This window comes from Sander lucioperca, chromosome 14 (assembly GCF_008315115.2).
Source record: "Sander lucioperca isolate FBNREF2018 chromosome 14, SLUC_FBN_1.2, whole genome shotgun sequence".
Taxonomy (NCBI): domain Eukaryota; kingdom Metazoa; phylum Chordata; class Actinopteri; order Perciformes; family Percidae; genus Sander; species Sander lucioperca.
Window position 1 is genome coordinate 20,753,056 of NC_050186.1, and position 27,532 is coordinate 20,780,587.

General features: G+C 39.5%; 1 protein-coding gene and 1 long non-coding RNA gene across 5 annotated transcripts; one reads left to right on the top strand and one right to left on the bottom strand.

Moving 5' to 3' along the window:
• Window positions 1-2,823: 2,823 nt before the first annotated feature.
• Window positions 2,824-25,893, top strand: sfpq (splicing factor proline/glutamine-rich). Of its 4 annotated transcripts, XR_004104322.2 has the most exons (12): window positions 2,825-3,755; window positions 4,483-4,671; window positions 4,872-5,173; window positions 5,272-5,367; window positions 5,904-6,100; window positions 6,273-6,357; window positions 6,535-6,646; window positions 6,747-6,795; window positions 7,350-7,456; window positions 24,291-24,339; window positions 25,456-25,541; window positions 25,763-25,893. XR_004104322.2 is itself a non-coding variant. In XM_031295641.2 (11 exons), the coding sequence occupies exons 1-11, from the start codon at window positions 2,955-2,957 to the stop codon at window positions 10,414-10,416; spliced, it is 1,977 nt and encodes a 658-aa protein (XP_031151501.1). In that variant the 5' UTR covers window positions 2,824-2,954. The 4 variants fall into 4 exon arrangements, 3 of the variants coding, with proteins under 3 accessions (XP_031151501.1, XP_035847305.1, XP_031151500.1); XM_031295641.2 differs by lacking the exons at window positions 24,291-24,339; window positions 25,456-25,541; window positions 25,763-25,893 and adding an exon at window positions 10,306-10,416 and having other exon boundaries at window positions 2,824-3,489; window positions 3,562-3,755; XM_035991412.1 differs by lacking the exons at window positions 24,291-24,339; window positions 25,456-25,541; window positions 25,763-25,893 and adding an exon at window positions 10,306-10,416 and having other exon boundaries at window positions 2,825-3,251; window positions 3,414-3,755.
• On the bottom strand, window positions 17,350-17,629 carry LOC116047106. The gene is made up of 2 exons (XR_004104323.2): window positions 17,527-17,629; window positions 17,350-17,456 (listed from the first exon to the last, which is right to left on the bottom strand). It is a non-coding gene; the product is annotated as an uncharacterized LOC116047106 (long non-coding RNA).
• Window positions 25,894-27,532: the final 1,639 nt, after the last annotated feature.

The window sequence follows — 27,532 nt, forward strand, 5'->3', positions numbered from 1 at the left end:
AGGGCCTCACATTTTTTTCTATTTTTAATGAGTGTGATGATAAAATATCTTGAACTATATGAAGAAAATCCAATTGAAATAAAAGAAAACTAATCAATTGATGCTTTTGCCACCATGTGCTGTTTATTTCAAAACTTTCACACCTGCATGTCAGTAACCTCTTAATTCTTAATGGAAAAATTACCTCAGTTGATTTCCTTCTAAAAATAATTAAGATTGTAGGCTTAAAGGTGAATGAATGACAAGAATGAGTTGCATGAAATACAGCATCACTTTAGATTCAGGTTGCAGGCCTGCACAGACTGCCCACCATCAGTCGCTTCACTGTTCCTCCCACCTACTTTTCCTCTTTAAACATTATCCCCTTTCAGTTGTTCCTGTTTTACCATCAACACCCTTCTCGCCATTATTCCAGGTTGATTTTGTGGTTTTGTTTGTTTTAAACTGGGAAAACCTTCCTCCATATCTTCTCCGATGACACCTAAGCAGTCCTGACTTTCGTTGACCATTTATTCCCAAGAAAATGTAAGAAAACATTCCCTTCCTCACTCCACTTACTGTAATCCACTAATAGAACATAAAAGGTTCACTTCTTCAAAATAAAATGGCTATACGCTGGGGGGGCTTTGGCAAGAAGCTGTTCCAACCTAACTGAAGGGTGATTTTACAAGTTTAAAAAAAAAAAAGCTAATCTTGAACGTGTGATCCTTGAACATAGGAGTGTAACTCTGAGGAGTCGTGTGTGCTTAAAAATATATATACAGTATCAGGTGTTCTGCATTTTCCTTTGTGAATGTTAATTTTGCTCTCATGATTACTTGTTCTATATTGCTGTTCTCAATCCTGATTTTTTTTTTTTTTTTTAAACTAAGAGGCAAGACATGTTTTGATTGTTCTTACCAAATCAGTGAATGTCTCTCTTACCTCCTTGAGTCCTTTTGTTTTCCTGTCACTCTGAATCTCTGATGTCTGTTCTCTTTATTTAGTTTATTTTTCTCCTCTTTTACACCTTCACCATTTTTTATTATTCCGACATTTTCCCCCTGTGTGACGACGTTGCATCGTCCTGTGTGTTTTCTCCTGGGTTGTATCTTGTCATTGGTTAAGCTTTTTAAATGTTCTTTGTTTATTGGACTTATGTTTCGTTGGGTTTTGTCACAGTTGTCATCTCATCTTTTTGTGTCTGTTTATAATGATGAGCATTAAGAAAACATGTCTAGGCGAGACTTGATAGTCTCCGCTTTTTTTTGTTTCCAAACACCTGTATGCGGAATAAATGACAAAAAAAGGTCCATTTGAGTTAAGCTTCATTCATTTTCCATAGCTGGATATTTTTCACAAGAGGGATTAACTTCTTAAAAGGTAGGTGTGAGGAATATAAAACTTTTTTTTAATAAAATCTATAATTAAGCAAACACAAGTGTCAAGTGTAACCAATGCTTTATGTTGTCAAGTTGACAACATAAATTCAAGCCATGTGTCAGAGGTTGGAACAAGTCATTGTTTTATAAATCTCAAATCTTATGCATCCAAAACAAGTCATCTGTTCTTTAGTGCCACTTCAACACGTTAACACCAAAAGACTAATAGTGAAACAATATTGCAAACCAGTGAAATACACATTTTTGTTAATTAAGTTATAATCAAAGTTATTCCTTGCCTGATGGAAGGCATCAGATATTTCAAAGTCAAAGGGCTCATAAAGTCCAAGTAGTCAAAAGACATTTTTTATTTTTAAGTCTGAGTTCACCAAATGTGTGACTCGAGTCCAATGCCCTACCTTATAATGTCCACTAGCAGGAGGTCAAAGGTTCCTTACCTTTTTTAAATATACTATCTCATATAATCTTACCTCTGCAAACTTGCTTAATATACTGGTCTGCAATCAATAAGCATATTTCAGTAACTAAAACTATATTCAAAAGGGTTGACATAAGTGGATTAGAGTTTAAATGGGTACACTATTAGAACTCAGTTAACTCAGATTAAAGAAAGATTTACAGTTGATCATTTTTAGCTTGAAGGCTAATGTTGGTGACGGAACTAGGATCACTGTGTGGCATTTTGAAACAAACAATGTAGATATAGCTCTAAAATAAGTGGCCATGGTTAATGGGTTTGGGGGAAGTGATTGGCCAAAAAGTTATTTTTGAACTGAATGGTTCTATTTGGCAAAGGGAGACAAATATTATCTCTGTATATCTTATGTCTCATCAAGATCAAATGTGGACAAAGCCAAGCCCAATATGGAGGAAATATTTATTCATAAGCCCAAAGGTTTAAGTGGTTATATTTGTATGCTTTTTAAGCTTACAAAGTTTATTTTTTTGTAATTGGTCCATGGTGAATGAATAGTTTGTTTCTAGGTTTTTCTTTTAGGGTACACTATACTGTGCAGCTGTTGTTTTTTTCTTCCACAACAGCAAGAAGTAATAGGTGTAAAATTCCTGCTGTGTTTTCTTTTAACATGTACAAATAATAATACTCCAAAACCCACTATCTTAATATAATTCACAGATATTTTAATATGCGGACTAAAACTGTAACTAACCCAACATTTCTATAAGTAATGTTTTCTGATGCTACTGAAGTTTTTTTTTTTTTTTTTTTTTTTTTTTTACATCAGTAATATTGGTACACTGCAGTCAAGTTTAACGTGTTCCTAAATCACTGAAATCAGACCCGAATGAGTGCTGAAATAAGAGAACGAATTATCCAAATGAGCTGGATCCTTCAAAAGACTTCCTACGCCCCTGGTGACTCCTCCTGCTGAGCAGCGGACCAATGAACTCATCGGGGCGGCGCTCACTGTACTGGAGAGAGAAAAACTCCTCTAGGCACAACCGTTAGTCGCCATTTTGAGGAGCTCGACCTGCAGTTAGAAGACCGTTGTTACGGAGCAAATTTATAACATTTTTGTATTTTAATTATAGTGTTTGTTGATATAAGGATCAATGTCTCGATTCAACAATAATCGCGGCGGTTTTGGTATGAATAATTTTCAGCAACGCAGAGGGGGAGGTGGGCCTGGCGGCCCGATGCGGGGTGGGCTAATGGGAAGCCCACATTTCAGGAACCATCCTTTCCAGAATCAGAACCAAAACAGAAGGGGAGCAAATAATAACTTCAACAGATCGCCCAATCAGGGACCACAGACTCCCCAGAAGCCACAGTCGCTGCCTATTATGCCTCCGCCAAGCCCTGGCCCGGCTCTCACCATGAAAGGCCCAATGCAGCAGCAGCAGCAGCAGAAACCGGCACCGGCCCCGGCCCAGCAGACACCGACAACCCCTGCGCCTCAGCCGAAGATTCAGTCACCACCGCCGAAACCTAACATGACCTCCCCTCCACCTAACGTTAAACTGGAAACCAAGAACCAGCAGCTGGCGTCACCGGCAGGAAATGCTAACGGACAGAAGCAGCAGCCTCCACCACAACAGAGCCCGAAGTCTGGTCCCCAACAAGGCCCCAAAGCTGGTCCCCAACAAGGCCCCAAAGCTGGTCCCCAACAAGGCCCCAAAGCTGGTCCGCAACAAGGCCCCAAAGCTGGTCCCCACCAAGGTCCAAAGTCTGGCCCCCAACAAGGCCAGTCTTCTGGTCCTTATCAAGGCCAAAAGACAGGCCCTTATCAAGGCCAGAAGACAGGCCATTACCAAGGCCAGAACTCCGGGCCACCGGCGATAAAGCCCAGACAGGAGCCAGAGAAAATGGCCACAGACAACGATGCAGCCGAGTCAGATGCGAGCCAGTCAAAGGTCTGTTTTTTTATTATTTTCCAATGTATTTTCTGCCGTTAATGTCATCGACAGTCATTGTTGTTCGCAAACGTTAGCTAAATAGCTAGCTAGCTTATTCAGTACGGACAGTACGCTCGATTTGAAACACAGTGCAGTCCGAAAAGGCGGAGTGTTACTATATTCTCCTAACGGCTTATTGTTTGTAATATTACTCATCAGTCATATTTATATATTTAAAGACCGAGTGTAAGAGGGAAAAATCTCTCCTGTCTTATTGACTATTCTTTAAAAAATAAACACTAGATGAGCGTAGAAATCTCATCTCTCACGCACAAACAAGCGGTGACTAAAATCACGCGCACCATAGATTATTCGCTTTAGCTATCCGCCATCTTGTCTAAAATCCGTCCATGCAGAATGTGTTCTGGTAAAACAAAGAACATGCAGGTTGCTGTTTGTTTTTACACCGACTCCCATGTTTCTTGAGTAATCTCTTGTACACTAGGTTGCCTTGAATTAACGTCATAAAATATAGGTCAAGCTTATTTGTCCTCTGAGCACCCACAGTGAATGGGGGATGGGCAGTGTTACGTGAGCAAGCAAACAAAGACATAATTATTTGAACATAAGCTAGCCTTTTAGCCTTTCCTTTTTGTGTGTGTTCTTGTCTGTTTACATTTATTTGGTGTAGCACATATATTTTTAGAGTTTTAATGTTAACGTTACATCGTTGATCAATCGACAGGCGTTTAGGGCAACGCTCTCCATGCTGCTGAAACCCGGTGAGAAGACGTACACACAGCGGTGTCGTCTGTTCATTGGAAACCTGCCCAACGACATCACAGAGGAGGATTTCAAGAGACTGTTCGCAAAATACGGAGAGCCTAGCGAGGTCTTTATCAACAAAAGCAAAGGCTTTGGTTTCATCCGATTGGTAAGACATAAACTCCTTAAATATACAAGATTGTCATAGTTGATTTGTGTAATGATTACTACAATAGACGTAAGAATGTGAGGTCCAGTTTTACATCTGTGATGTGTTATTAAGCACTACTTTCAGTGTTAGAATTTTGTTATGTTGATTTCGTGCTTAACAGATCCCTTAATAGTCATGGTACATTTGTGTTCTTGTAGGAGTCCCGTGCACTTGCAGAGATAGCAAAGGCAGAGTTGGATGACACGCCAATGAAAAACAGACCCTTGCGTGTCCGATTTGCCACACACTCCGCAGCTTTGTCTGTGAAAAATCTGTCACCGTTTGTTTCCAATGAGCTCCTGGAAGAAGCTTTCTCACAGTTTGGAATGGTTGAGAGGGCCATTGTCATTGTAGATGACCGCGGGCGTGCCACAGGCAAGGGTATTGTAGAGTTTGCCTCCAAACCGGCAGCTAGAAAAGCCCTTGATCGGTGCAACGAGGGTGTCTTCCTCCTTACCACGTAAGTAAAAGCAGACGTGTGCATAATGAGTCTATACGCCTCAATAAAAGGTGCTTGAACCCGTTGCTTATTCATCTTCTTTGTTTCACCCTTTTCAGGTCACCCCGGCCTATTGTCGTCGAGCCTCTGGAGCAGTTTGATGATGAAGATGGTCTTCCAGAAAAACTGGCACAGAAGAACCCCAGATATCAAGCGTAAGCAAATCACTGTTTGTCCCCACCCATTTGCTTTTGTAGGGATAAGTAGAGCCATTTTGAGTTAAATAAGGTTAACTTGTGTCTCTCTTTTATTATGCATGTTATTATGTCATTCTAGAAGTCATTGTTTTGTGAGCAACAGATGGTGTGATGTGTGTGTGGGGGGTTGGGGGGTGAGGTTCAGGGATGGCAGCGGTTGAAAAAAAAAAATCAATCTTTGTGTGGAGTAGCAGATGTTGACCTGTGTAAATCAAGGGGAGGTAGAGAAAGGATGTTGTCTGTGGCCTTCAACACTGGCAACAGGCACCTATCCATATTGCTCACTGTATGAAGTGGACTACTAATCACAATATTGTCAGCATTACCATACTGGTTAAATGTTTTGCTACTGCTGTTCAGGCACCTTTATAACTATAGAGCGTTTATTCACTCATAAGTTTCCTGCATTCTTTTGAAATGGCATTAGTCTTGGCTAATCAGTATATGGTGTGGATACAATCAGGTTACCTAACATTGGTATATTGTGTCTATAGAGAGCGTGAGGAACCTCCTCGCTTTGCTCGTCCCGGCACGTTCGAATATGAGTACTCCAAGCGCTGGAAGTCCCTGGATGACATGGAGAAACAGCAGAGGCAGCAGGTGGAGAAGAACATGCGCGAGGCCCGTGAGAAGCTGGAGAGCGAGATGGAGGACGCATACCACGAGCACCAGGCCAACCTGCTCAGACAAGGCAAGTGTAGTGATATTGTTGTCCAAAGGCCTGCAGCTATTTGATTATATTTATAATATCTGCTATTTATCACTAGAAAACATGCGTGTCACTCTCATAATGTGGAGTACCTTAGTGTTCAAGTGCCACAATTACATCTGTTGTGTTGTGTTGTGTTCATTTTTCCTTACAGATTTGCTGAGGCGACAGGAGGAACTGCGGCGCATGGAGGAATTGCACAGTAAGGAGATGCAAAAGAGGAAGGAGATGCAGATCAGGTATTTATTAAAAGTCTGTTTGGTTGTTGATTGAGGCAGATGTAAGTCATGTGGTCGTCCTCTCATAAACACAATACTCCTTCCATTGTTCCTTGTTTTTTTTGAGATATGAATATAAAATCAGATTTGTTCATTTTATGCTAAACATGGATCACATGTTTTCCATTTTGTGAACAGACAAGAAGAGGAGCGCCGCCGGCGGGAAGAGGAGATGATTCGCAATAGGGAGATAGAAGAACAGATGCGCCGCAAACGTGATGAGAACTACAGGATGGGCAACTTTATGGATGTGAGTTAAACTTCACACTAGAAAACAAGACTATTGCATATATGCAATGAAGCGAGATTTCATCAATATTTGTCCAATTTAATTTCTTTTTTCATTACAGAGGGACAGGGAAATGAGAATGAATCCCGGTGGCGCTTTGGGCATGGGTGGTAAGTTTTTTTTTTTTTTTTTTTTTTTTATTATTATTAGTCAGTTCATTGAGGTTACTTTTTTTTTAGAAAGGGAAAAAAACTCTTAATGGGCTCTGAGAGTGAGCTCAACATTTCTCAGTATAAGGCGATTCAATTGACAGTGCTGGAGCAGCGTCTGGCTACATCACCGGGAAAGCGAATTCTTTTTTTAAACCAATCACAATCGTCTTTGCGGCGCTAAGCCAAAACGCCAAGCGATAGTCACAACATGTTTCTCTGCCAATAATGGTGTTTTTGCGAGCTTAAACAGATGGGGCAAAATACACCGGACAACTCGTGTCTGTGTGGAACAATTTCAAGACGATGTTGCAAATGGGGAAAAAATTATTCGAAGATGGGTTGACCAAACGGATTCAACTAATGTGTGATTCTGTTTTGAAATAACACTGATATCTAAGGAAATTCTGTAATTGTTACATCAGCTTTGCAGCCAACATGCTGCATTAGGAGTTTGTCTGAAGCATTTATTTCAAGTGCAGTATAGGCATTTGACTGTGTTTTTTGTTTGTTAGATATGCCCTTTGGTGGTTCCAACCAGAAGTTCTCCATGGGTGGACTGGGCTTTGAAGGACAGCAGGGAATGGGACCAGCTTCAGCAGGCTTGATGAGCAACGAAATGGTAACGTATCCCACCTTTTGGAAGATCAGTAGTTAATGTAGTCTGTATTCGGATTTCCTTTTTGTTGGAGAGGCTCCCAGCTGATCTTAGAACATGAAGGCCAGCTGGCCAAGCAGGATGGGAAGTTATGAATGATTTGTGCTCCCAGCTGTCTTTGGGTGGCTCGTTGGTTGTTGAATGTGAGAAATGCTGCCTGCATGATAGGGTTTCTTTCAAAGGTAAGCCAAGCCCCCTCAGTTACCTTCACCTGAGTATTACAACTTTTTTAGCAGCGAAACCGTCAACCTGCACTAAATCATAAGAAATTGTTTTGCAATGTGCTCTGTGTAAGCTGTAGACAGACTTCAGGGGCTCTGCTCACTGTTATCACACTGTTTGTGTAGTGGATTGCTATTGCAAGCCCTGTCTCATGTGAGCTGGACAGGCACCTTTTCTTGACTGGAGTCAGAATGTCATCTACCAGAGTTTTTTTCCCCTTAACTGTTGACAATGTGCTCATTTAGTTTTAAATGACCTTTTTCATACTGTGCTAGCAGTTTTATGCATAATCTGTCATGAGAAGAAAGGAAGTTGTATATGAACAGGCTACGTGTATTTTTGGGTGGCAGTGTGAAATCTTGTGTAAAACTCCTTTTGTGCTACAAGCCAATTTGAGACTTGAAGTAGGTGTGTAGTTCATTGTCTGGATCAGCAAACTTTACCTTCTCATCAACATCTTTTTGAGCATTTAAAATGCTTTTAGTGCAGGCTGACGGTGTAAGGCATTAAATCTTGGAAACAATTGTCTAAATTGTATATTACAGCAATATAAATTGATGGGGGCAGGCAAATCCTTGTGACCATTTGTGATTAGGATGATATTGGGGAATACTGGACTAAACTTGAGATCTATGTGTCTGGCAGAATTGTAGTACCAATATTGGGTTGGTTTCTGGATTACAGTTGACTGTAAGAACAGTTAAATGTGTGTGTTAACATTTTAGGTGAAATGCAATCAAAAGCATTTCCAGGATACTTAACAAATTACTCAAGCTTTGAGGTTTATATACAACCTTTGTACTAACTGTACAGTAGAGATGGAATCGACTGTTCTAAGACACCCCAGGCGTGCACACAGTTTCATTCACAACTTTTTCATAACTGGCAAATGTGCTTTCGACCGCTGCTTAAACACTGTGGACTAAACAGAAAAGCAACAACATGATGCTAGCCAACACTGAGCCTGGAATTGGACTCTCAGCCTTGTTTGCACATTCACTCTCGTTAAACAACCGGTTCAAGCTTCAACACACAAACCATGTGGTTGCATCTGCCATCTGGTCACCGCACTGCACCTAATTGTCTGTAGTAGTCTGATGCGTTTCCTATTTGTACAGTAGCATCTAACAGCGCTGTAGCAAATGCTATACTGCCCTCGTCGGGAAAACATGTTTTACCACCACCGTAAAATCAAGAGGAAAGTTATTTTTTGGGCAGGAGGATTGTTGCACAATTTTTTTTTTTTAAGTGTATATAAATTTAACTTTGAAGATTTTAAAATCAAGACCCATCTCTACTGTACAGTATATGCTTCAATTTATAGAAATGTTTTGTATTTGAAAAATGGTGTGCCTCACATTAGTAGCTTTAAAAAAATCTACTTTGTTTATTCATGCTAATATAGCATGCCCTAATAATTTAGTCTTGAAGCACCATTTTCTTTTACTGTCAGTGTAGAAAAGGCTTTCTTAGGATCTAAAAATCTTTTTTAGGTTCCAGCTTGTTGGCAGTGTTGATGTTGGCGATGCATTATTTTCACAATCCATGAAGTTGCATGGAGAGTGCAAATTGACAGTTTTATAGTCACATAAATGTGAAGCTCAGTAAAAGTCTTATAATATAGTCGGCTGAGCAGATTGTTGCAGATCCAGTTCAGGATATATTCATATTCTACATTCATACATACTACATTACTTTGTATGTTCCGTTCTTACCATATTGTTCCACTGTAGTCTTGAGCCTCCTCTGTTGGAGTTTTGGCTTTTGAGACTTTCATTCTTTCTCACACTATTTTGAGTTTCACAGCGTGTCTGAACTGGCACATAGTCATTTCTTGTTGGAGAAATGGTTGTGCTGAATGTCTTGTGAATGTTTACATTTTACTGTGCCGATATTCTACACATGTATTTTTGGTACAGTCCCTATACTTCAGATTCTCGTCACATTTGGGGCAAGTTTTTTTTCTTTCCATTTGATCACTGCAGTGCCATAGGAGGTGCTGTGAAAGCTGGACAGTAGATTAATACACCATAATTTCTGTTTAGGAAACATTGGAACTAATTAAGCATGAATTGGTTTTTGATGGCAATTCATTTCATATCTTTGTTAAATCTTTTCTTAAATGTAACTAATTTAAGAATGTTTGGCTCTTATGTATAACCTTTATATATTTTTTATGAATACCTCTATCAAGACATTGATATGTTGCTGTATTCAATGATCTTGGGGGAAACATGGGCAGCATTTACAAAATGCTAGACCTACGAAGTAGTAAGGCTAGGCTATAGGCTAGTCTTGGCATGCACTGGAGAGACCATACTAGGTAGGCACTGACTAACGAAAGCATTACCCTCTCTTCCTTTTCCGTATGTAACCTGTGGCACCTGTGGACCTTCATATTGGAACGAACGGTTTCTTCGGATGTGTCTCCTGCTGGTTGTGTTGTATACCTCACAATATAAAACAAATCACCTCTATTGGCGTACCTTTTTATACACTTCCATATGGACATGAACTTTGTGCTTGCGCACTTAATCCATATCTTACCACCACTATCTGCCTCCCTGGCAAATTGTCCCCCCACCCCACAGCGCAACGAGCGCTTCGCCCAGGGTGGTCCTAGGGGAATGGGTCCTGGTAACCCCGGGTTCGGCAGGGTCCGCGAAGAGTTTGATGGTCCGGCTAAGAAACCCCGTTTTTAAACGCTGCTCTTTGATGCTCCCAGCAGCACCCTTTGTATAGATTCTCCTCAACAAACATGTTGAGTCGCATTTCTTGTATTTAAGTTTAAATTGTTGCTACATTTTAGCCTGACAATTTACTCATTTTATGACAGTCAATTTTTTCCTTTTTTATTTTGTATTGTCAGTAGTATGGAAAGATGGGACACCCTCGTGTGATCGTTAGTTCTTTCTGACCCATGTATCATTTTTTTTCAGATGTATTATGCTCTGTGAGTCGCCGTGAAGTAATAACTGTAACATTTTTCTCGACCTTCTATGGCTGTGTTTTGTGCCATACATTTGGAGTCAAAGCATGTATTATAATAAAGAGACATTGGTTCTATCAGGACAAACCGTTAACATTTATTCCCAGAAGTTGAAACATACAGTACGTTTGAAAAGCAACCAAATGCCAACAATTGGTTGTTTGTAAACAATGTGGATACATCTGCCACATTAGGTCTTAAAGGGTCTATGTGTTATCTCTGCCGCAGTCCTGACCACCAGCACGTGGCGCTGCCTGGAGAAATGCTTGCTACAAATGCCCCACTCCCGTCCTTTGCTTCTGTATTTTCTTGCCATCAAATTCAGATAACGGGCTGACACCACCACAATCGGCAAACTCAAAAAAAAAAAAAAAAAAATGTCAGTGTACGTAGCAAATAAGCAAAATATAGGCACTGGTAAGACATTTAGCATCTGCTGAGAAGTCTATAGACTAGATGGCACCCAGCACATGTAAACTGTACACAAGACTCAATTTATTACACATTTTTACTACGCAACTTTCAATTTCTCTCCACAAATACTGTCTCCCCTTTACGCTTTAAAGCTATTTTCAAACTTAAGTGCCTGCACTGAGTTGTTAACCATGTTTCAGCCATTGGTATACAGTAACTGCTTTTACAGTTGTGCTTCAGGAAAGCAGAAATACTACATAGATCCTTTAAGAAAGCCTCTGGTATAGTGTGTGTGTGTGTGTGTGTGGGTAGCCAAGTGGAAACCCTCTCGTCAGTCCACATCGTGCGTCTTGTGTGCACGTTTAGAGGATATTGACTATGTTTACATGCAGTCCAAATAATAATAAAGGGATTGCCACGCCCACCCTTTTTTTGCTGTTTTATTAGCAAAATAGCCAATTCTTGCAGATGGGCCGCCAAAATAAAACTTCCTGATACTGTTGGCATCTTGGACCATTAGTTGAATGGATGAGATCACAATTTCAAAACAATTAGGCTCCGGAGTAAGGAATTAGGCTTTTGATGACCTTGGTTAATGATGCGTTATTGGACATCATTGAGCTTTTAGCCTCTGTTCTTTTGGAATAATAATAATAATAATAATAATAATAATAATAATAATAATAATAATAATAATAATAATAATTAGGGCTGTCAAACGATTCATTTTTTCTTGATCACAATCGCTGAATTTCTATAGTTAATCACATGTTTTATCACATGATTAAAAATCTATTTTGCATTTCAGAACTGTTTAAAGTACATATTAACAATGGAAAGCAATTATTACCAGTGTATCTTGATTGGGAATCAAATGAATGCAAAGAAAGTTACTTTATGAACTTGACTTTAATATTTGTATTTGTTTATTATTTCACCCATTTCGCAAGAGCTGTAGTAATTTTTTTTTGGATTTGGTTTCATCCACAGGTCGGCAAGTAGCACTCTCCAAAAATACTGCTTTGCCTGAGCCCGCTAGCATCAACCTGAGTCACGTTAACTGTACTATGCTTAGCTCCTAGGTGGTAGCTCAAGCTTGATGTGCTTCAGTGATATTTTAATTCAGCTTTACACAATGTGCATATGGCTTTCGACTTGTCTACTGAGCCGTCCGGGAGTTTTGGAAAATAAAAAGCACCATTCAGAATTGTGTTGCTGCTGTCTTTCTCCATCATGCCTGCAGCCTGCAGCAGTAGGATGTGTTAGGAGGAAGTATGGCAGCTTGATAAGTAAAGGGTCAAAATAGTAGCCTAGCTCCAAGAGGCCATAGATTCTAGTGATTTTAGAACAGCTAAGGGGTGTTGTCAGGCACGACACAAAGCCGAGTGAAATGTAAAATAAATTGATAAATGGCAGCATGCGATTTAAAAGAAGAAGAAAAAAAAAAAAAAAAGCGTTATGCTCGGCCCTTATCGCATCACGATTAATGCTGACAGCCCTGACAAGTGTAACTGCAAATAAGGAAGCCAATAACCTCAACCTCAGTCACCTTAGTGGCTACAGTATATAGTTGGGCACCGGTTACTGTTTTAACGATTTAAACCAATGGTCCTTCACAAACCTGCATGTAAATGTAGCCATATTCAGTTCAGTTATGGACTTATTTTTGGTTACAACAGAGGTCACCAGTTTGTATGTTAAAGGAACACAAAAGGAAGTCTTTACTTCATTGACAAACTTGTATCTGACTCAAATGCCCGTACCATAGTTCCACTATTTGTAAGCATGAGTAAATGTGACTTTGCATGACAGGCAAAGGGCTCAGTTGGATTGCAAACATGCATTGTGGTCAGTTTTGAAGGCATGTTGACTACCAGAAACTAAAGAATAAATGTATAAATTTGTTCCATCTATGGATCAAAATGGTAACCTTAACATATTTAAAAAAAAAAAAAAATATGTAATGGGACAACGTTGTTGGGCTTCTGACAAAGCTAACCTTTTTAAAGTCAACACCCCTGATAACACTAATGCTATTTTAGAGCTAATGTTTCATAAAGCTAATGCCAGGCTGTTTAAATCCATCACAAAACGGAGAGCAAACAGACAGAAGGTATTTTATCCGTCATGTTAAACTGTAATCGTGTTTGAATATTTCATGCCATTAGACTGAGGCAGCCTAAGGTGAATCATTTATTTCTTCACAACAGAATCTTGAGCATGGTCTAATCAAATACATAGACCGTTTCACTGGCATTGCAAGGCAACAGATGTGGTCCATGTTCACTTCCTGTGTATGTTTTGATGGACAAAAAAAAACTATAATAATTCCCTTGGTTGCAGTGTGTGTGTGTGTATAGTTTTCTTGGGCTGGCTGCAACAAAAAACTGGGACACATTTAGAATGTTTACGTTTAAAACTGAAATGGTCCATATCAGTTAACGTTACGTTTCCATTTTATTCTCAGTGCATGGCTGCATCATTTATTTAATTCTTTTTTTTATTGTGGAGGACCTGCCTTTACATCAGCGATTATTAACTTAAACATTGTAACTGTAAATGTTCAAAAGAGCATTGTACAAGCAGACAAGGAATGTTACTGTTTGAATGTATTCAAGTAATCAATGAATCAAAGTAATCGGACAGATTATTCGATTATCAAAATAGTACTTAGTTGCAGGCTGCAGCCCTATAATACATTTAAAATGTTGCTGTTAATTCAACATGAATGCAGTCATGATTTTTTTTAGAGCTGCATGACACTAGTGTTGCATATCAGTCAGCAAACAGCCAATGTTGGAAAATAGATATAAATCCTACCTTTGCACAAGTTGTACTTTTGTACTGTGATGAGCATTCCTTGTGCTGGACCTGTAAGAAGACAAGATATCCAGACTTTGCCCAAAGCAAGGTAAACCACATCAATATGGCACTATTGCAGTGGAACATGTGGCCCGTCTCTGCTCCACCTTTTCCCCTTTTTGAATTCCCTTTTACATCTTGTCACTTCACAAAAGGAAAACTGATTATTGGTTTAATAATCTAATACCATTTTACGCTGTGAATTCTAATTGAATATTGTGTTGCACAGGTACATTATGTAGCTGAATGCATAAACCAACATGGCTGAAAGAAGTTTTCTCTGTATTTATCTGCTGGTAATAACCGAGCCTTACAGCCGGGGACACGGTGCTTTCATTTTGTTATTTTCCTCAGATCTTGCTTCAATTTGTTGTTTTCCCACTGATTCATATCATTACCATTTAGAGCTCACCAGCACCTTTCTGCATTTCAGGAAACAATATGTGTTAAGCTGTAGTTGCATTAATGTTATCTGTGGCAATATTATAAGACGCAAGAGGCCACAAACAGTATTGAAAGAAAACGGAACATTTAACAATGTTATTATACACCTGTCGTGGCTGCCTTCTGCCCAAGATGCAGAGCCTTCAAAATGGGGAACAATTAAAGCATAATTGAACAATTGACTTACCAAATTTGTTTTTAATGTTGATGGTGAGCTACCCTCTGACATTTGGATCAAAGATTGTAACAAAATTCTGTAAATTGAAAGGCCTGCTATATAAATAAACGGTCATATTATGAACATGTTATCATAAGAAAGAACAACTTTTAAAACACTCATTGTTAAGGGCTTCCTGCAGCTGAAATTAACATTTTTACTCTGCTGCCCAATCTGGCCTCTCCCCATGAATCATGTCAGTACCTGTTCTGAGGTATTTTGGCATCACTTTGGCAGCAAATGGACACTGGCTTGCCTCAGCAAGCATTTCTCAGAGTTTTGTGGTAGGAGGAGACGGGCTGTAAAAGTGAGTGTAAGTATTCTTGTATTAATTACAACTTTTAAGATTGAGCACATTTCATTTTAAAGTGTAATTGTTTCACTTGATTTGTTTTTTTTATTTTTTTATATATATATATATATATATATATATATATATATATATATATATGGAAATGGAGAATATGATGAGATGAAGCAGGGCTCTTTGTTTTTTCCTGGCACTAGCTTGACTGATTCTGTCGACTGCTGAAGGTGTTTTTACATTACGTGTAGTTGACAAGTCTCCTTACAGTACAGTTTTTGAAACAGTCTTAGATTTGGAGTCACTTGTATAGTGCTCTTTTGTAAATAATTGTCCAATGGCTGACTTTGAACATCATTTGGACCTATAACTGGATGACCACAATGCATCCTATAGTAGTTCTGTAGCTGCCAAAACTTTGGAATATGTTAAGACATCAAGAAACTTTAAAATGACTTGTAGCATTTCTCCTGTGCACAGTATGATGACCCTGCACTATAACTAAATATAAGGATTGCTTTGTTATAAAAAAAAATATCCGAAGTAAATCCTCTTTCTTCATTTGGCATCTGAAAACCCTGCAACACGCATCTGAAGTGGCTGCGAAACAGAAGACTGCAGACACTTGGTAATAGAATTGGATATCATGGAGTGTTCATCTGTAATGTTGCGTGTGTTTGTGTCATGTACATTTTTTCTTTAACAGGTTTGACCAGCTTTAAAGATTTGTGGCTGTATAGTGTGGAGTCAGGAATGCTTTAGAAAAGAAACCTAAACACTGGACTACTTAAGATTCACAATAGGATAGTCAACTGTTTCTTGGATGGCTGAAATTCTACTTTTCAACTAATGGACTGGTGGGGGGGGGGGTAGATAATGTGCACTGAGTGAACTCTACCTCGTAACATTGTCCACCAAAACACTTTTACCTGAGGCCAGCATTATTTGCCATGGGATAGATGTGTATTTACACTATGCTACATGCTGAGGTGCCTATTTATCCTGTGCTGAGCTCTGCACATTTGGCATTTTCTTTTCTGGTCGCCGAGAGTTAGTGTGTAACTGGGTAAAACGCTGCACTCATCACTGGCACTATTTTACCCAGATGTCCAATCACAGTGAAGGAGGGGTGGGACAAGTGCTGAGTGACATCAATGAAGTAAAAATGTATACAGCTGGCCACATAGACCAGGGGTGCGTCCTCTCTCCCTATGTCCCTTAGCCTTCCCTTCATCCAGGGCAAGGGCCAGAGCAAGTACTCTACCTTGTGCCGACATTTTTACTTTTGCGGATATTCTAGACGAGGCTAAAAAAAAAAAAAAGTAAAAGTAACACCAGTGATTGTCTGACCAGTGAGAATTTGGTTGGACAAGAGAGAATTTGGTCGGGCAAGAACATGTCGCCCAACAACTGGAAGGTGTCAGCCCTTATTTACAACAGTACAATATATAGATGATTAAAACCATGATGCCAATTTTAGCCAACACATTTGCCTTTGACCCAATGTCTCATGGATACACAGTTGAGTAATGGTGCTGATTTAGCTTTGTGGCATTCTTCTTGCATGAGGTATTTTCTAACCCAGAAGATTGAACGACTACACAGTTGTTTTTGTTTTTCTTTTTTAAAGACAAGAACATGACTAAAATGCAACTAAATGGATTTTGTGTACTCTTTAATGTCTCTATAGCTAAGTTCCACCTTGATTATTTTGTTATAACTCACCCATTGGCCCATGGCCACTGCTGCTGTCGGACAAACACAGACTAGACCTAATGGCGTGTTCACTTGCAACTTGTAAGATCATGGTGCATTCATCAAAGTTATTGTAAAATCTAGTTATTCTTCTTTTTGTCATTTAACAGCAATTGATCTGGTAAAATGAGTTATATTTATAAGCTGTTGGTATGACATTTTAAATATTTTTTTTTTTAAATTCGGCCATATCGCCAATAAACAAGCCGTGATTTAATGTCACTGGCTGTTTTGTGCTCTATTATTTTTATTTTTTAAAGTTATTTTTTAAATCGGTTTAGGCACCGTCACCTTTTTTTTTTTTTTTTTAAAGTATACTTTTAGCACTGTTGTTGGAAAAAACTCAAACGATACCCAACCCTAGCTGTCGCAGGAGGTGAGCATAGACTGTAGGCTTCCTTCAACCTGCCTCAGCTCCATCTAGGCTCCACCTCTTTGCCCATTTTTGTATTAGCAGACGTCAGTACTGCGAAGATGGCGACGGCCTGAGCCACTGGGAGCCATCTTCTTTGTGCTTCATTTTGGCTCTCTGGGTGACATCACAGAGACGATGTCCATATTTTATACAGTCTATGGTTAAACCAAATTTTTTTTGAAGAGAATCATTAACAAATAAGTTTAGTCTGGAACCAGTTTACAACCATTGTTTGTTAATCAATGCTGGTGTATTTATTAAGATTACAGACAAAAAAAAAGAGCTTTAATTTACCTAGCCACGTTCACCATTGAGGTTATTCCAGATTTGATTTTTGAATAGCTAGTTATGTTTAATTTGTAGATGACTAATTTTCTTTCTTTTTTTTATTAACAATTTTTAACTTTTTAACATACAAAACATACAATTTCCAACATGAACACATCCCTCCCTGTTCATCACCACCCACCCAGACAAAAACCAAGAAAAGATGACGGCAACCACAACAAGACCATCCAACAAAACGGTAAAAAAATAGACAACAAACCAAACAAACATCTATAAATGACAACACCATAAGCCCATCATACACGTTTCTCCCCAGCACAAAGCTTCTTAAGAGCACTCCAGAAAGCTCAGGTACTTTACCCATTTTTTAGTATAGACCTCCAATCTAGAAAACCTTTTTGACATTTTTCAAACACCGCCATCTCACAAGCCCACTCTTGAATTGACAGCACCCCTTCATTCCTCCATCCTCTTAAAAGAATCTGTCCGGCTAGCGTTAAACTAGTCTGGACCCAGCTTCTTATGTGCTTATCCACCTGCTTAGGATTGACCCATCTCCCAGAACAAATAATCTTGGACTGAATGGAACCTGGGTCCCTACAATCCGACATAGGTTATCATGTATCCCGGTCCAAAATTACTGGACCTTATCACAGGACCATAGGACATGAAGTAAATGGCCGTCCTCTGTCTTACATTTCCAACTATTTGATGTGTCTTTCAGACCAATTCTTAACAGTCTGGAGGGAGTCAAATAGAAGCGATGCATAATCTTGAACTGATTGAGGCGTACCCTCACTAAGCGTGACAATTTTAATATTCCTACAGGTTCGGTCCCACTCATCATCCAGTGTAATACTCAGATCCCTTTCCCATGTCTTTTTGAGGGCTGTCCAGGCTCTATCCCCCAGGTTCCACATAAGCATAGAATAATACCCAGAGCCTCGTGACCTTTTCCATATTTCAACAACGCCCTATCTAAACATTCTGGTGTCTTTGGTGCTGAAGAACTGGATCCAAAAATCCCCTGAAACAGATGGCGAAGTTGCAAATATCTAAAATAAAAATGGAGACCTAGGTTTTTCAAATTGCTGTACCACATCCTCAAAGGATTTCAATATGCCACCAAGATACAGATCCCCCAGTGTGGCAATTCCCTTTTCTAACCAATCCATAAGCCTTTAATCACTTATATAGAGTGACAATGAGAATAGCGCAACAACAAAATCCCTTTGGATTCACTTATGTAGTGCTCTTTCGTAAATGGTGACTGCCAAGTGTCTGACTCAATGGACAGATTTTTAACTGGATTTTCTGACTAAAATACAACTTCTGGAAGGGATTTTGCAAATGGAAAAACTAGAGTGGGGGGAAGGCAAAACAGATGACTGCCAAAACTTTGGAGTTAGTAAGACAAAGTTATTAAAAAGTGTAAAAGATTGAAGTTGAATCTGCAGCTAACACAATTTTAAATGACTGATGTCCTTTTGTGTATAGTGTTAGAAGTATTTAAGCAACAATATTAGGCTAATTTAGGGCTTTGGTAGTCGAGCAGAGCTGTTCTCCACACAGCATCTGACATTCTGCAAAATAGTACAAGTGCTCATTGACGTGACCTAAGTGTAACTTTTAAAACTTGTAATGTTATGTCTGTGTGTTGGTGTTGTGTACAATTTGTTTTTCTTTAACAGGTTTGACCATCTTTAAAGGTGTTGGACTATGAGAAGGAACTTTCCAAACCAAGAAATTCAAAGTCTGTAGCTTCTTTTCTTGTTAATGAAACGCTGTCACTCTCGAGGACCGAACAGCACCAATTTTTGAAAGATATGCACTTATTGATTATTATAGGTGGTGGTGGCCATAGCTTAAGACTGTAGTGTGACTCATTTGGCCGTTCTTCTTGCACAAATAAATAAGATTGAACCGACTGTGCTAAGATCACTAAACCACCCCTACTGCAGCACATTTTGACTTGCGTTGTTGACATTTTTTTTTTTAAGATTAGTTCATCGTCAATATTTCTTTAAAGATAGCGCTTAACAGACTACACAGTAAGTACATAAGATTTGGAACAGGGGAGTCCCCTCTGGCCAACACATTTGGACTTTGCGTGAAGTAAAAATAGCATTTTTGATGACATTCTTGAAGAGAAGTTCTTTAGGAATTATTTAGCAACTATATTCAGGATGTTTAAAACAGGGATGTCCACTTATATTGCCAACACATTTTGACTTTATTGGAGCAAAAATGTGAACCAAACTTTGATGCTATTGGAGGTTCACTCTAATATAGAGGGACAGGGACTTGTTGCAGCAAATTTTGATGGAGTAAACATGGAAATCAAAGCTTTGTCACTGACATTTTTCAGGAGAAGTTCTTTGTCGAGGTTTATATAAAGGCAGATTTAAGCCCACTTGACAGACTGACACAGTGACTATTTAGGAGGTTCAGAACAGGGAGGCCCCTTATTGCAAACACTTTAATAGCATCATTGGAGTAAACTATAACGTAGAGGTTCGAAACGGGGATTGTTCCTTTTGCAACTCGGGCTGGGCGATATGGCCAAAACCTTCTATCCCGATATGTCATTTCATATCTCAATAACAATATATATCCCTATATAAGCATGGTTTCTGCTAATTCAATAAATTATCTATCCGAAATAACGAAGGTGAAGCCTATTTTTTTGTACACTCCTGTGTGAATTAAATACATACAAATGAAAAGTACAGTATTGTATTGAGTATTTTCTCATTTTATTAAAAACTTCAGCCAAAACATAACATGCAAGAATCAGAATATAATGCGCCGTCCAAATGATGTAAATATTGCATTAACACAGTTTGGCTGCTGGGTTTTCGACATCGCGATAGAGACTACGTTTACACGTGGCCGGCTATTTTCATAAACGGACATTTAGAACCTCTGTTTTCAGAAAAGTATTCGTTTACATGTACCCGTGTATATATGCTGTCAAGAGCATGCCACACCTGTAGGTGGCAGTGTAACAAGAAGTTAGCCAATCAGAATCCCGAAAATAGCAACAGCAACGACTCACTTCCTCTTTCTCTCTCTCGGCTGCCTAAACCTCCGTTTGTCTCAGTTTACGTGCAAACGAAGTTTTCCACAATCTCCACTTTGGCCGGAGTTTTTAGAAATAATAGTTTTCTGTGATTAAAAAAACTGGGTTTTCGTGTAAATGAGAGGCCAAACCGCAGGAAAATATCTGCGTCTTCCCTTCGTGTAAACGGGGCTAGAAACTATAGAAAAATATATGCGATGGGACATTTTAATATCATTTTGACGTCATACATCGACTTATCGCCCAGCCCTAATTGAGTGACATTCTTTTGAAAGAACTTCATAGTCAACAGACTGTAAATCTGTAATCCGCGTGGTGCGGAACAGGGATGTCCCCTATTGCAACACATTTTGACTTTGTTATTGAAGTAATAATTAAAAAGCAAACTTCTGACGCTGACATGCCTAAAGAGAAGTTCTTAGTTGAGATTTGTTTAAAGGCCTCATTGCTTTTAACCCCGTCAACACCCATATTTGTTCTTCTTTTGTGGAGAATTCCTGACCCTGAAAGCTGTTGGTAAAAACTGCAAGTAGTAACCCTGACCGACCTCCTATTCACCATCTACCTGAGGCAGGAAGTCCCATGCACCTTACGGTTGAAGAGAGGATGGCGTGTTTGTGTGTGTTTGACTGTATGTGTCTGTTTTTGTTTGTGTGTTTGAGTGTGTGTGTGTGTGTGTGTGTGTGTGTGTGTGTGTGTTAATGTCTTTGGGTAAATGAGACGTGAATTAGCTGCTGTCAGCCAGCTTATCAAAGACAGGCGACCCCAGTCCACAGTAGAGGCTCTTCTCTGCAGTTGGGTTACATTGACGATGAGTAGTTCTGCAGAAGTCAGTGGACAGTAAAGCCTGGACTTGTTTGCACTGCAGCCAGAGGTATGCTTACACAGATCAGCTGAACAAGTAAGGTAAGTGTCCCATCCATGTTTACAATACAAGATGCACAGTTCTCTCAAAACTCTTCTCTCTGTCCTCTCTTACACCACATCACTGCTCACAGTGACGTTTACAGGGCTTCTGGCATCACACTTGCAAAGAATGGCATCACAGTGCAGATTTCTGTTCAACCTTTTTGTGCGTGGATGTATAGCCCGTGCTGTGTGTGTGTGTGTGTGTGTGGTTGTAGTACTTTGGCTTCTCTGTATGTATGCATGAAAGGTACTATGTATGGACTGCTGAGTCACTGGTTCAACACTAGTTTCTAACTAGAGGTGTGCGATACAGTGCTTCTGCCTTTTGTGAACACTAGAAATCAAGAGAAGCCGTTTTTTTCGGTGCTTGAAGTATTCAAGCAACATCAAACATGTATTTAGTCATTTTTAAAGCATTAGAAAGCTTCAACCTTGTACAACATATCAGTTCTCATTCAGCTTTTGCGGATTTCTTTGGTGATGTTTGCTGAACTTTTTTGCCAAATTAAATAATTAGCTTTGGTAATAGGCAGGTTGTTTGCAACAATGAACGAACGGGGGGGGAGTCAACGAAGCCTAACTCATAGATGCCATTTTCTACTGTAAGAACCTGGTAGTTTTGTCTTTGTGCTGCACCTCTTTTACATCTTTAACAATCAAATAGTGCTGTGTCTGATCAAAAACTACAGAAATCTATTTCTGGTTTGATACCCGTTTTAATTCTAAATAGATTTGAGTAGTTTTTTTGTCTTTTCAGAAACTATAGCACATGTGCAGACTAATCTTTTTATATAAATTTAAAGTACAGTAGTCCTAATGTGGATCGCTGAACCATGGAATATTCTAAAAATCATTCAAACTGTTTAAATGTTAAAAGAAGTTTGCACTTTCACTCAGTTATGTAAACATGGCATTGACCTTTAGTAATTGACAGAACTGCTCTATCTGTTGTCACCACTCCTGTCCTCTGTCTCTGGCTGTGAAATGTCTGTAAAACTATAAACGATATGTTGTGGTACCGGGTTGGGATCTCTTTGCAGCTTTGAAGTGAAACGTCACATACTGCTTGGGTTGCTCTGGGTGGGGATGTAGAAAATGTATACTGCTCAATGCAGTTTGATCCTTAGACCACAACCTTTGTGACTTCTTATGTTTAGTTAGATGGAGTATTTTATTTATATATACTTCCATTTCCTGAGTTCATGTTGAGCAGTTTCTCTTCACTTTCCATACAACCTCTGTCTATAAACTTTGGATTTATTATATCGCCTAGATCACCTTTCTTGGAGTCATAGCTCAGTCAAGTCTCAACACAGACGTTATGTACATATTTTGAGATTTAGTGTTACTTGCACTTCCCAAGGATATCGCATATTTGATGTCCATCACAAGTGAATGTCATCAATCTGCTTAGGAATTATAGAAAGAAACAAATATCCTCCTTTTTATAACTTAAATCCTGAGAGTCATCACGTTTGTAAAGTTGTCCTAAGTGTTAAAGTAATCCAGTAATAGTTGTGTGTACATCCAGGGGTAAAACGGGAGCTGCTAATGCACCATACTTTTTATGGTACTAATTTGCTAAAATGTAAAGAAGTTGCAACCTGCATCGTAACGCAGTGAATCGCAACGTACTTCTATCAGTATATGTTTTTAGACAGTGTAACAGGGCAACGCCCTTCAAGATCTTTCCCTTGGGTAGAGCACCAGAGTGAAAATAAATATCTACAAACTTTATAAAAAACAAACAAAAACCTGATCTAAATGATGGTTGTTGAGATTTTAGGCTTAAGTGGTTTGTAGAGCAGACTTACCAGACACAGCTAAAATATATTGACTTTTAGTTTCCGGTTATTTCACATCCTCTTGAAGGGATGGAAGGAGTAAAATGGAGAGACAAGTAGTTCTTCTGTGAGAATAATTTTGCAGTAGTGCTGGACTTGATTGCTTTCCTTTCCTCTCAGTACATCTTACTGCTCATATTTTGTCACTCTTCATGTTAAACCTGAATGCCCTGTCCTGCCAGTGACCAGCCAGTCATTGTGGAAACACAGTACATCACGACGGTGGCGTTTTCCCTTTTGTAGCTCGTACGGAGGTGTTGTCTAGTAGCTGTAAAGGACCGTGGTGAAGTTTATGGTTCTCCTTGATCAAGAGGGAACCACACTTCTCAGCCAATGCCATGTATCAAGCCCTGGAGGCTGTCGAGATGTATCTGTCTGCACTGTGATCCATTTTCTAATTAAGTCCTCAGTCCTGATTGGCCAAAATGTCCTGTCTCTGAGTGTGATGCCAGAATAACCCTTTTGGCCTCTAATGGCCTCATCTAAAAGGGCACTGCCCAAAGTCTGCACGACTGACACTGAAAATGACCAGGTCTCTACTTCTCTACAAGCTTCATGGTACAACTCCCAGCTCTGTTTGGGTACTTTTGCAGTGACACCCCTGATGTGTCAGTACGAAGTCCAGCTTCACAAGGCTTTGTAACAGAATTACCTTCCCCGAGGTTTGCAACAGATCTCAACGTTGTTGTCATGAATTTGTCTTGTCTGCAGTTTCTAAACAAATGGATCTTGCTGAGATGCCTTTCTAAAACCTGTATTTTAACTTTATTACACAATGCATACAACATATTTGTACTTGTCACATTTACATACACTATTATTTTCTTATAATGCAGGTTCACATAACTTCATAACTCATATTTACAACTAATACATAACGTTGAATCTTCACACTCGCACAAACACATGCACACATAAAACACACTCATTTTGTCTTTTCTTAAAGATGGCAACCTTTTAAATAGTGTGTGTGTGTGTGTGTGTGAAAAGGTAATGATAGAAACCTGCTGACCAGTTCACTGCCAGGCTCTCATTGTTTGTTTCTCGTCACAGGAGCCTCGACCAGTCGATGGAGGCTGACAGTCCACACCGTTAAGCCAGGGTAAGATCCCCAGTGGTTATTATTATGCAATGTGTGGGCTTTGAAAGAACCCAGCAGTCTTTATAAACTAGAGACACATGTTTTCCTTTAAAAGAGTCCTCCACCATATAGCTTTGCACTCCTGTACCATTCTCGAGTCATGATGGACATTGAAATACAATATCAAAATCGATGCAGCAGAACCAGCAATTTTCTTAATTTTTTTTTTTTATTCCATGCATTCTTCTTCCTTGTCGAAACCTTGTGACTACATTACCCACAATGCAATTTGACTCTTGACAGTTCAGTTGTGAGATTTAGGCGTGTTGTGCCAGTAGTGTAGCCTGGAAATCCAGACCCAAATCTGAAAGATTAAGGGTCTGGCATTGAGTAATGAAAATGGCCCAACTCGAGGGGCAGCATCAAGCATGCATTTGAAAATCTCACTGCACGCAATTGGATAACACTACAACCAATCGCAACAATACACGGGGTGACGTATCCCTAGCCCCATACGCTTAGCTACCAGCAGAGCTAACTGGTAGATTAAACTGTCGTCATCTGTTTAGCTCGCCTCAGGCACGCCTATATCGGATACACCGATGTGATTGGTGCAGCTCTGCTACAAGGGCATAGTTAATGAGCATCATTACTCAATGCCAGAGTGACTTGCTGAGCAAATTTCAAATTGTGCTCTCGCGAGAACTCTGGATTTCCAGAGTACCAGTAGCGGCTAATTTACCCTGAAGCCGCTAGCCTCAAGCAGAGATAAGAAGCGACCTACAGAGGAATTTTCAGACTTGTATTCCTAAGACCTAATCGACGCTGCCTTAAGTGAAATCACTTGAGGTAATTTCATGCAGGTCCCTCTAGAGCCATAAAAAGCGTCAACTACACAACTTCTTTCATCCCGTAAACAAACTGATGGGTAAAATCGATGGCCTCCGCTAACCCATGGTATAACAACAACACAGGTGTTGGTTTTGTTGAACTTGTTTGGGGGGACAACTTAAGTCAGATCAATCATCCATTACATGCCAGTCAGGGTGTGCAGGACATTTAAGAAGTAGTAAATGTTATTTTATGTAAATTCATTTGAAAAGTAATAACAGTTGGTCTTTTCTTTCTGGTTTGTAGGTAAAATGAAGACTGATGTCTGATACAATGCCAGAGCCGCAGGAGACTCAGCAACTGCACTGTGGCGATGCCAGGATGACTTCCATGTTAGTTCCTCTGCAGTTAATCATTCAGATGCTGACGTGAAATATCTTTGTGCTATAGAAACCGCTTTTTACAAAAGTAAATCTAGAAAACCTATACAGGAAAACACTTCATAAGCTGTGATGTATGTCATATTGAAGACCACACTGGCAGCTGGACTATTGAATCATTACAGTTTAATAATCTCACAAAAAACTTTTTTCTTTTCCTTCTCCATTTGCAGAGCTGTAGGTGGTGGAGCAGACGCAGTACTAGGAGGCATCCAGCAGGAGGACAAGCAGCTCGTAGTCCAGAGGAGGGATGCACTTTTGTTTTAATAATAAATTATATAAACAATAAATTATATAAACCTGAGTTTTGTTGTTTGTATTCCTTGCAATATGGACGATCACCCGTTTACGTGAGTTAATTTAAACCTGTGGTATTGAGGAGTTCGTAGGAGTTGAAGTAGAGCTTTACGCTTTATAGCATGATTGCATATATGAAGTTGAATTTAAGTTACAGCTTGTGGACAATTACAAAGAACACATAGTTAATCAAATAACATGAGGATAGTTTAACTTAATTCAGTCATACTGATGCATTGTATACACCCTGAAATACTCCAGCTGAGCCCTGAGCAGTTGATTAACTACCACCTCAGCCTGCCTGACTTGTGTCAGTGCTCCTGCGCTGAAGCCAGTCCAGTTACAATTAAGGGTAAAGGTGCAATGTTGCTGCTGCTGGATCACACTTGTATCCTGAGGTCTTGGCTGTCAACCCTGGAGGAGGTCCAGTCCAGAGGGAGGAAGGTGATACAGTGGAGCATGAAGCTCACAAGCCTGACTGATGGAGGCCAAATGTGGGTCAGTTTGGTGTTTGTGGTCACCTGAGCTGCACTCTGGTACTCAACACTCTGTAAACAGGCTGCTAGCAGCCAAAAATACAAGACGGGTGACGCATTAAATGAAAAAACCTGTGAACTTATACCAAACGATACAATCCACAGTGCTTAAGTGACAATGGCTTGTGGGAAATGCAAAACTGATCTTAAACCCTGAATGGAAACGAGGAAAAGACTAGTTAGCACCTAATTTTACTGGGTCGTTTGTTCCTAATAATCTAATAGCAAGTGTCCTTAAAAGAGCTGTGTAATTTGTCAGTAATTATATGTGAAATAGAGACCGTATGCAGTTACTTCAGTGGTTCCCAACCTTTTCTGATTGATGTACCCCCCCACAGCTGTATCAAATTCAACTACTGCTTTGACCCCACCTGCCATGTTCCAAATGTGTTCATTTCAATTTAAAATAATGGACTTAACAAATGTGGATGTTGTTACTGCAGTGGTACTGGAATTGTTGAGGCCTATTTTTCTTTTGCCCTGACACTTGGAGTGGCATTGCTGAACATTTCAACCCTCATCCATTACTTTTAGTGATCTGTTTCAACTTCTCTTGTTTCTACGCACTCTTTACTCCAAAATGTGGCTTCAAGGTGTAAAAACTTGTGTAATGTGTGTCCTGTGCAGTCAGCCTGCAAAATCAGCCTTAAAACAATTTGTAAAATAAATTGTGGCTGTATTGTAAATATATGGATGTGAGCTACTCAACAATCTTTACACCTACGCACTGCCAAGGCCAACTGCAGAAGTACACACTGGTGTACAAGTTGGTAACCCTTGAATTAGTACACTTTTTTTTTTAACTATGTTTATTCACATCTTACACACTTAACCTGTGTGCCGTTCCAAACTTACAGAAGTGTACTTCGACCACTCAAATCTACACTGAGGTACATGTGATGAAAACAAAAATTCAGACAAACAGGAACAGCGAACAAATCTAAATGAGTACACTTTTAATGTAATGCTAATGTACTGTCTCTTAGTCCTAAATTGAAAAAAGGGGGTGGGGGATGTGGTGCCACCCCTTTAGGCACGCCCATGGTACAATTTTGGAAAACTGAGGCTTGGGGAAAAGTGTACAGTTATAATATGCTACAAAAACTGTGG

What these genes read in the sequence shown, in the direction of transcription:
- sfpq (XM_031295640.2), top strand. Translation starts at nt 2,955, where the DNA reads ATGTCTCGATTCAACAATAATCGCGGCGGTTTTGGTATGAATAATTTT. An exon ending in GGTGTCTTCCTCCTTACCAC is followed by an intron (nt 5,174 to 5,271) that starts GTAAGTAAAAGC and finishes CACCCTTTTCAG; the next exon opens with GTCACCCCGGCCTATTGTCG. An exon ending in TGGCGCTTTGGGCATGGGTG is followed by an intron (nt 6,796 to 7,349) that starts GTAAGTTTTTTT and finishes TTTGTTTGTTAG; the next exon opens with ATATGCCCTTTGGTGGTTCC.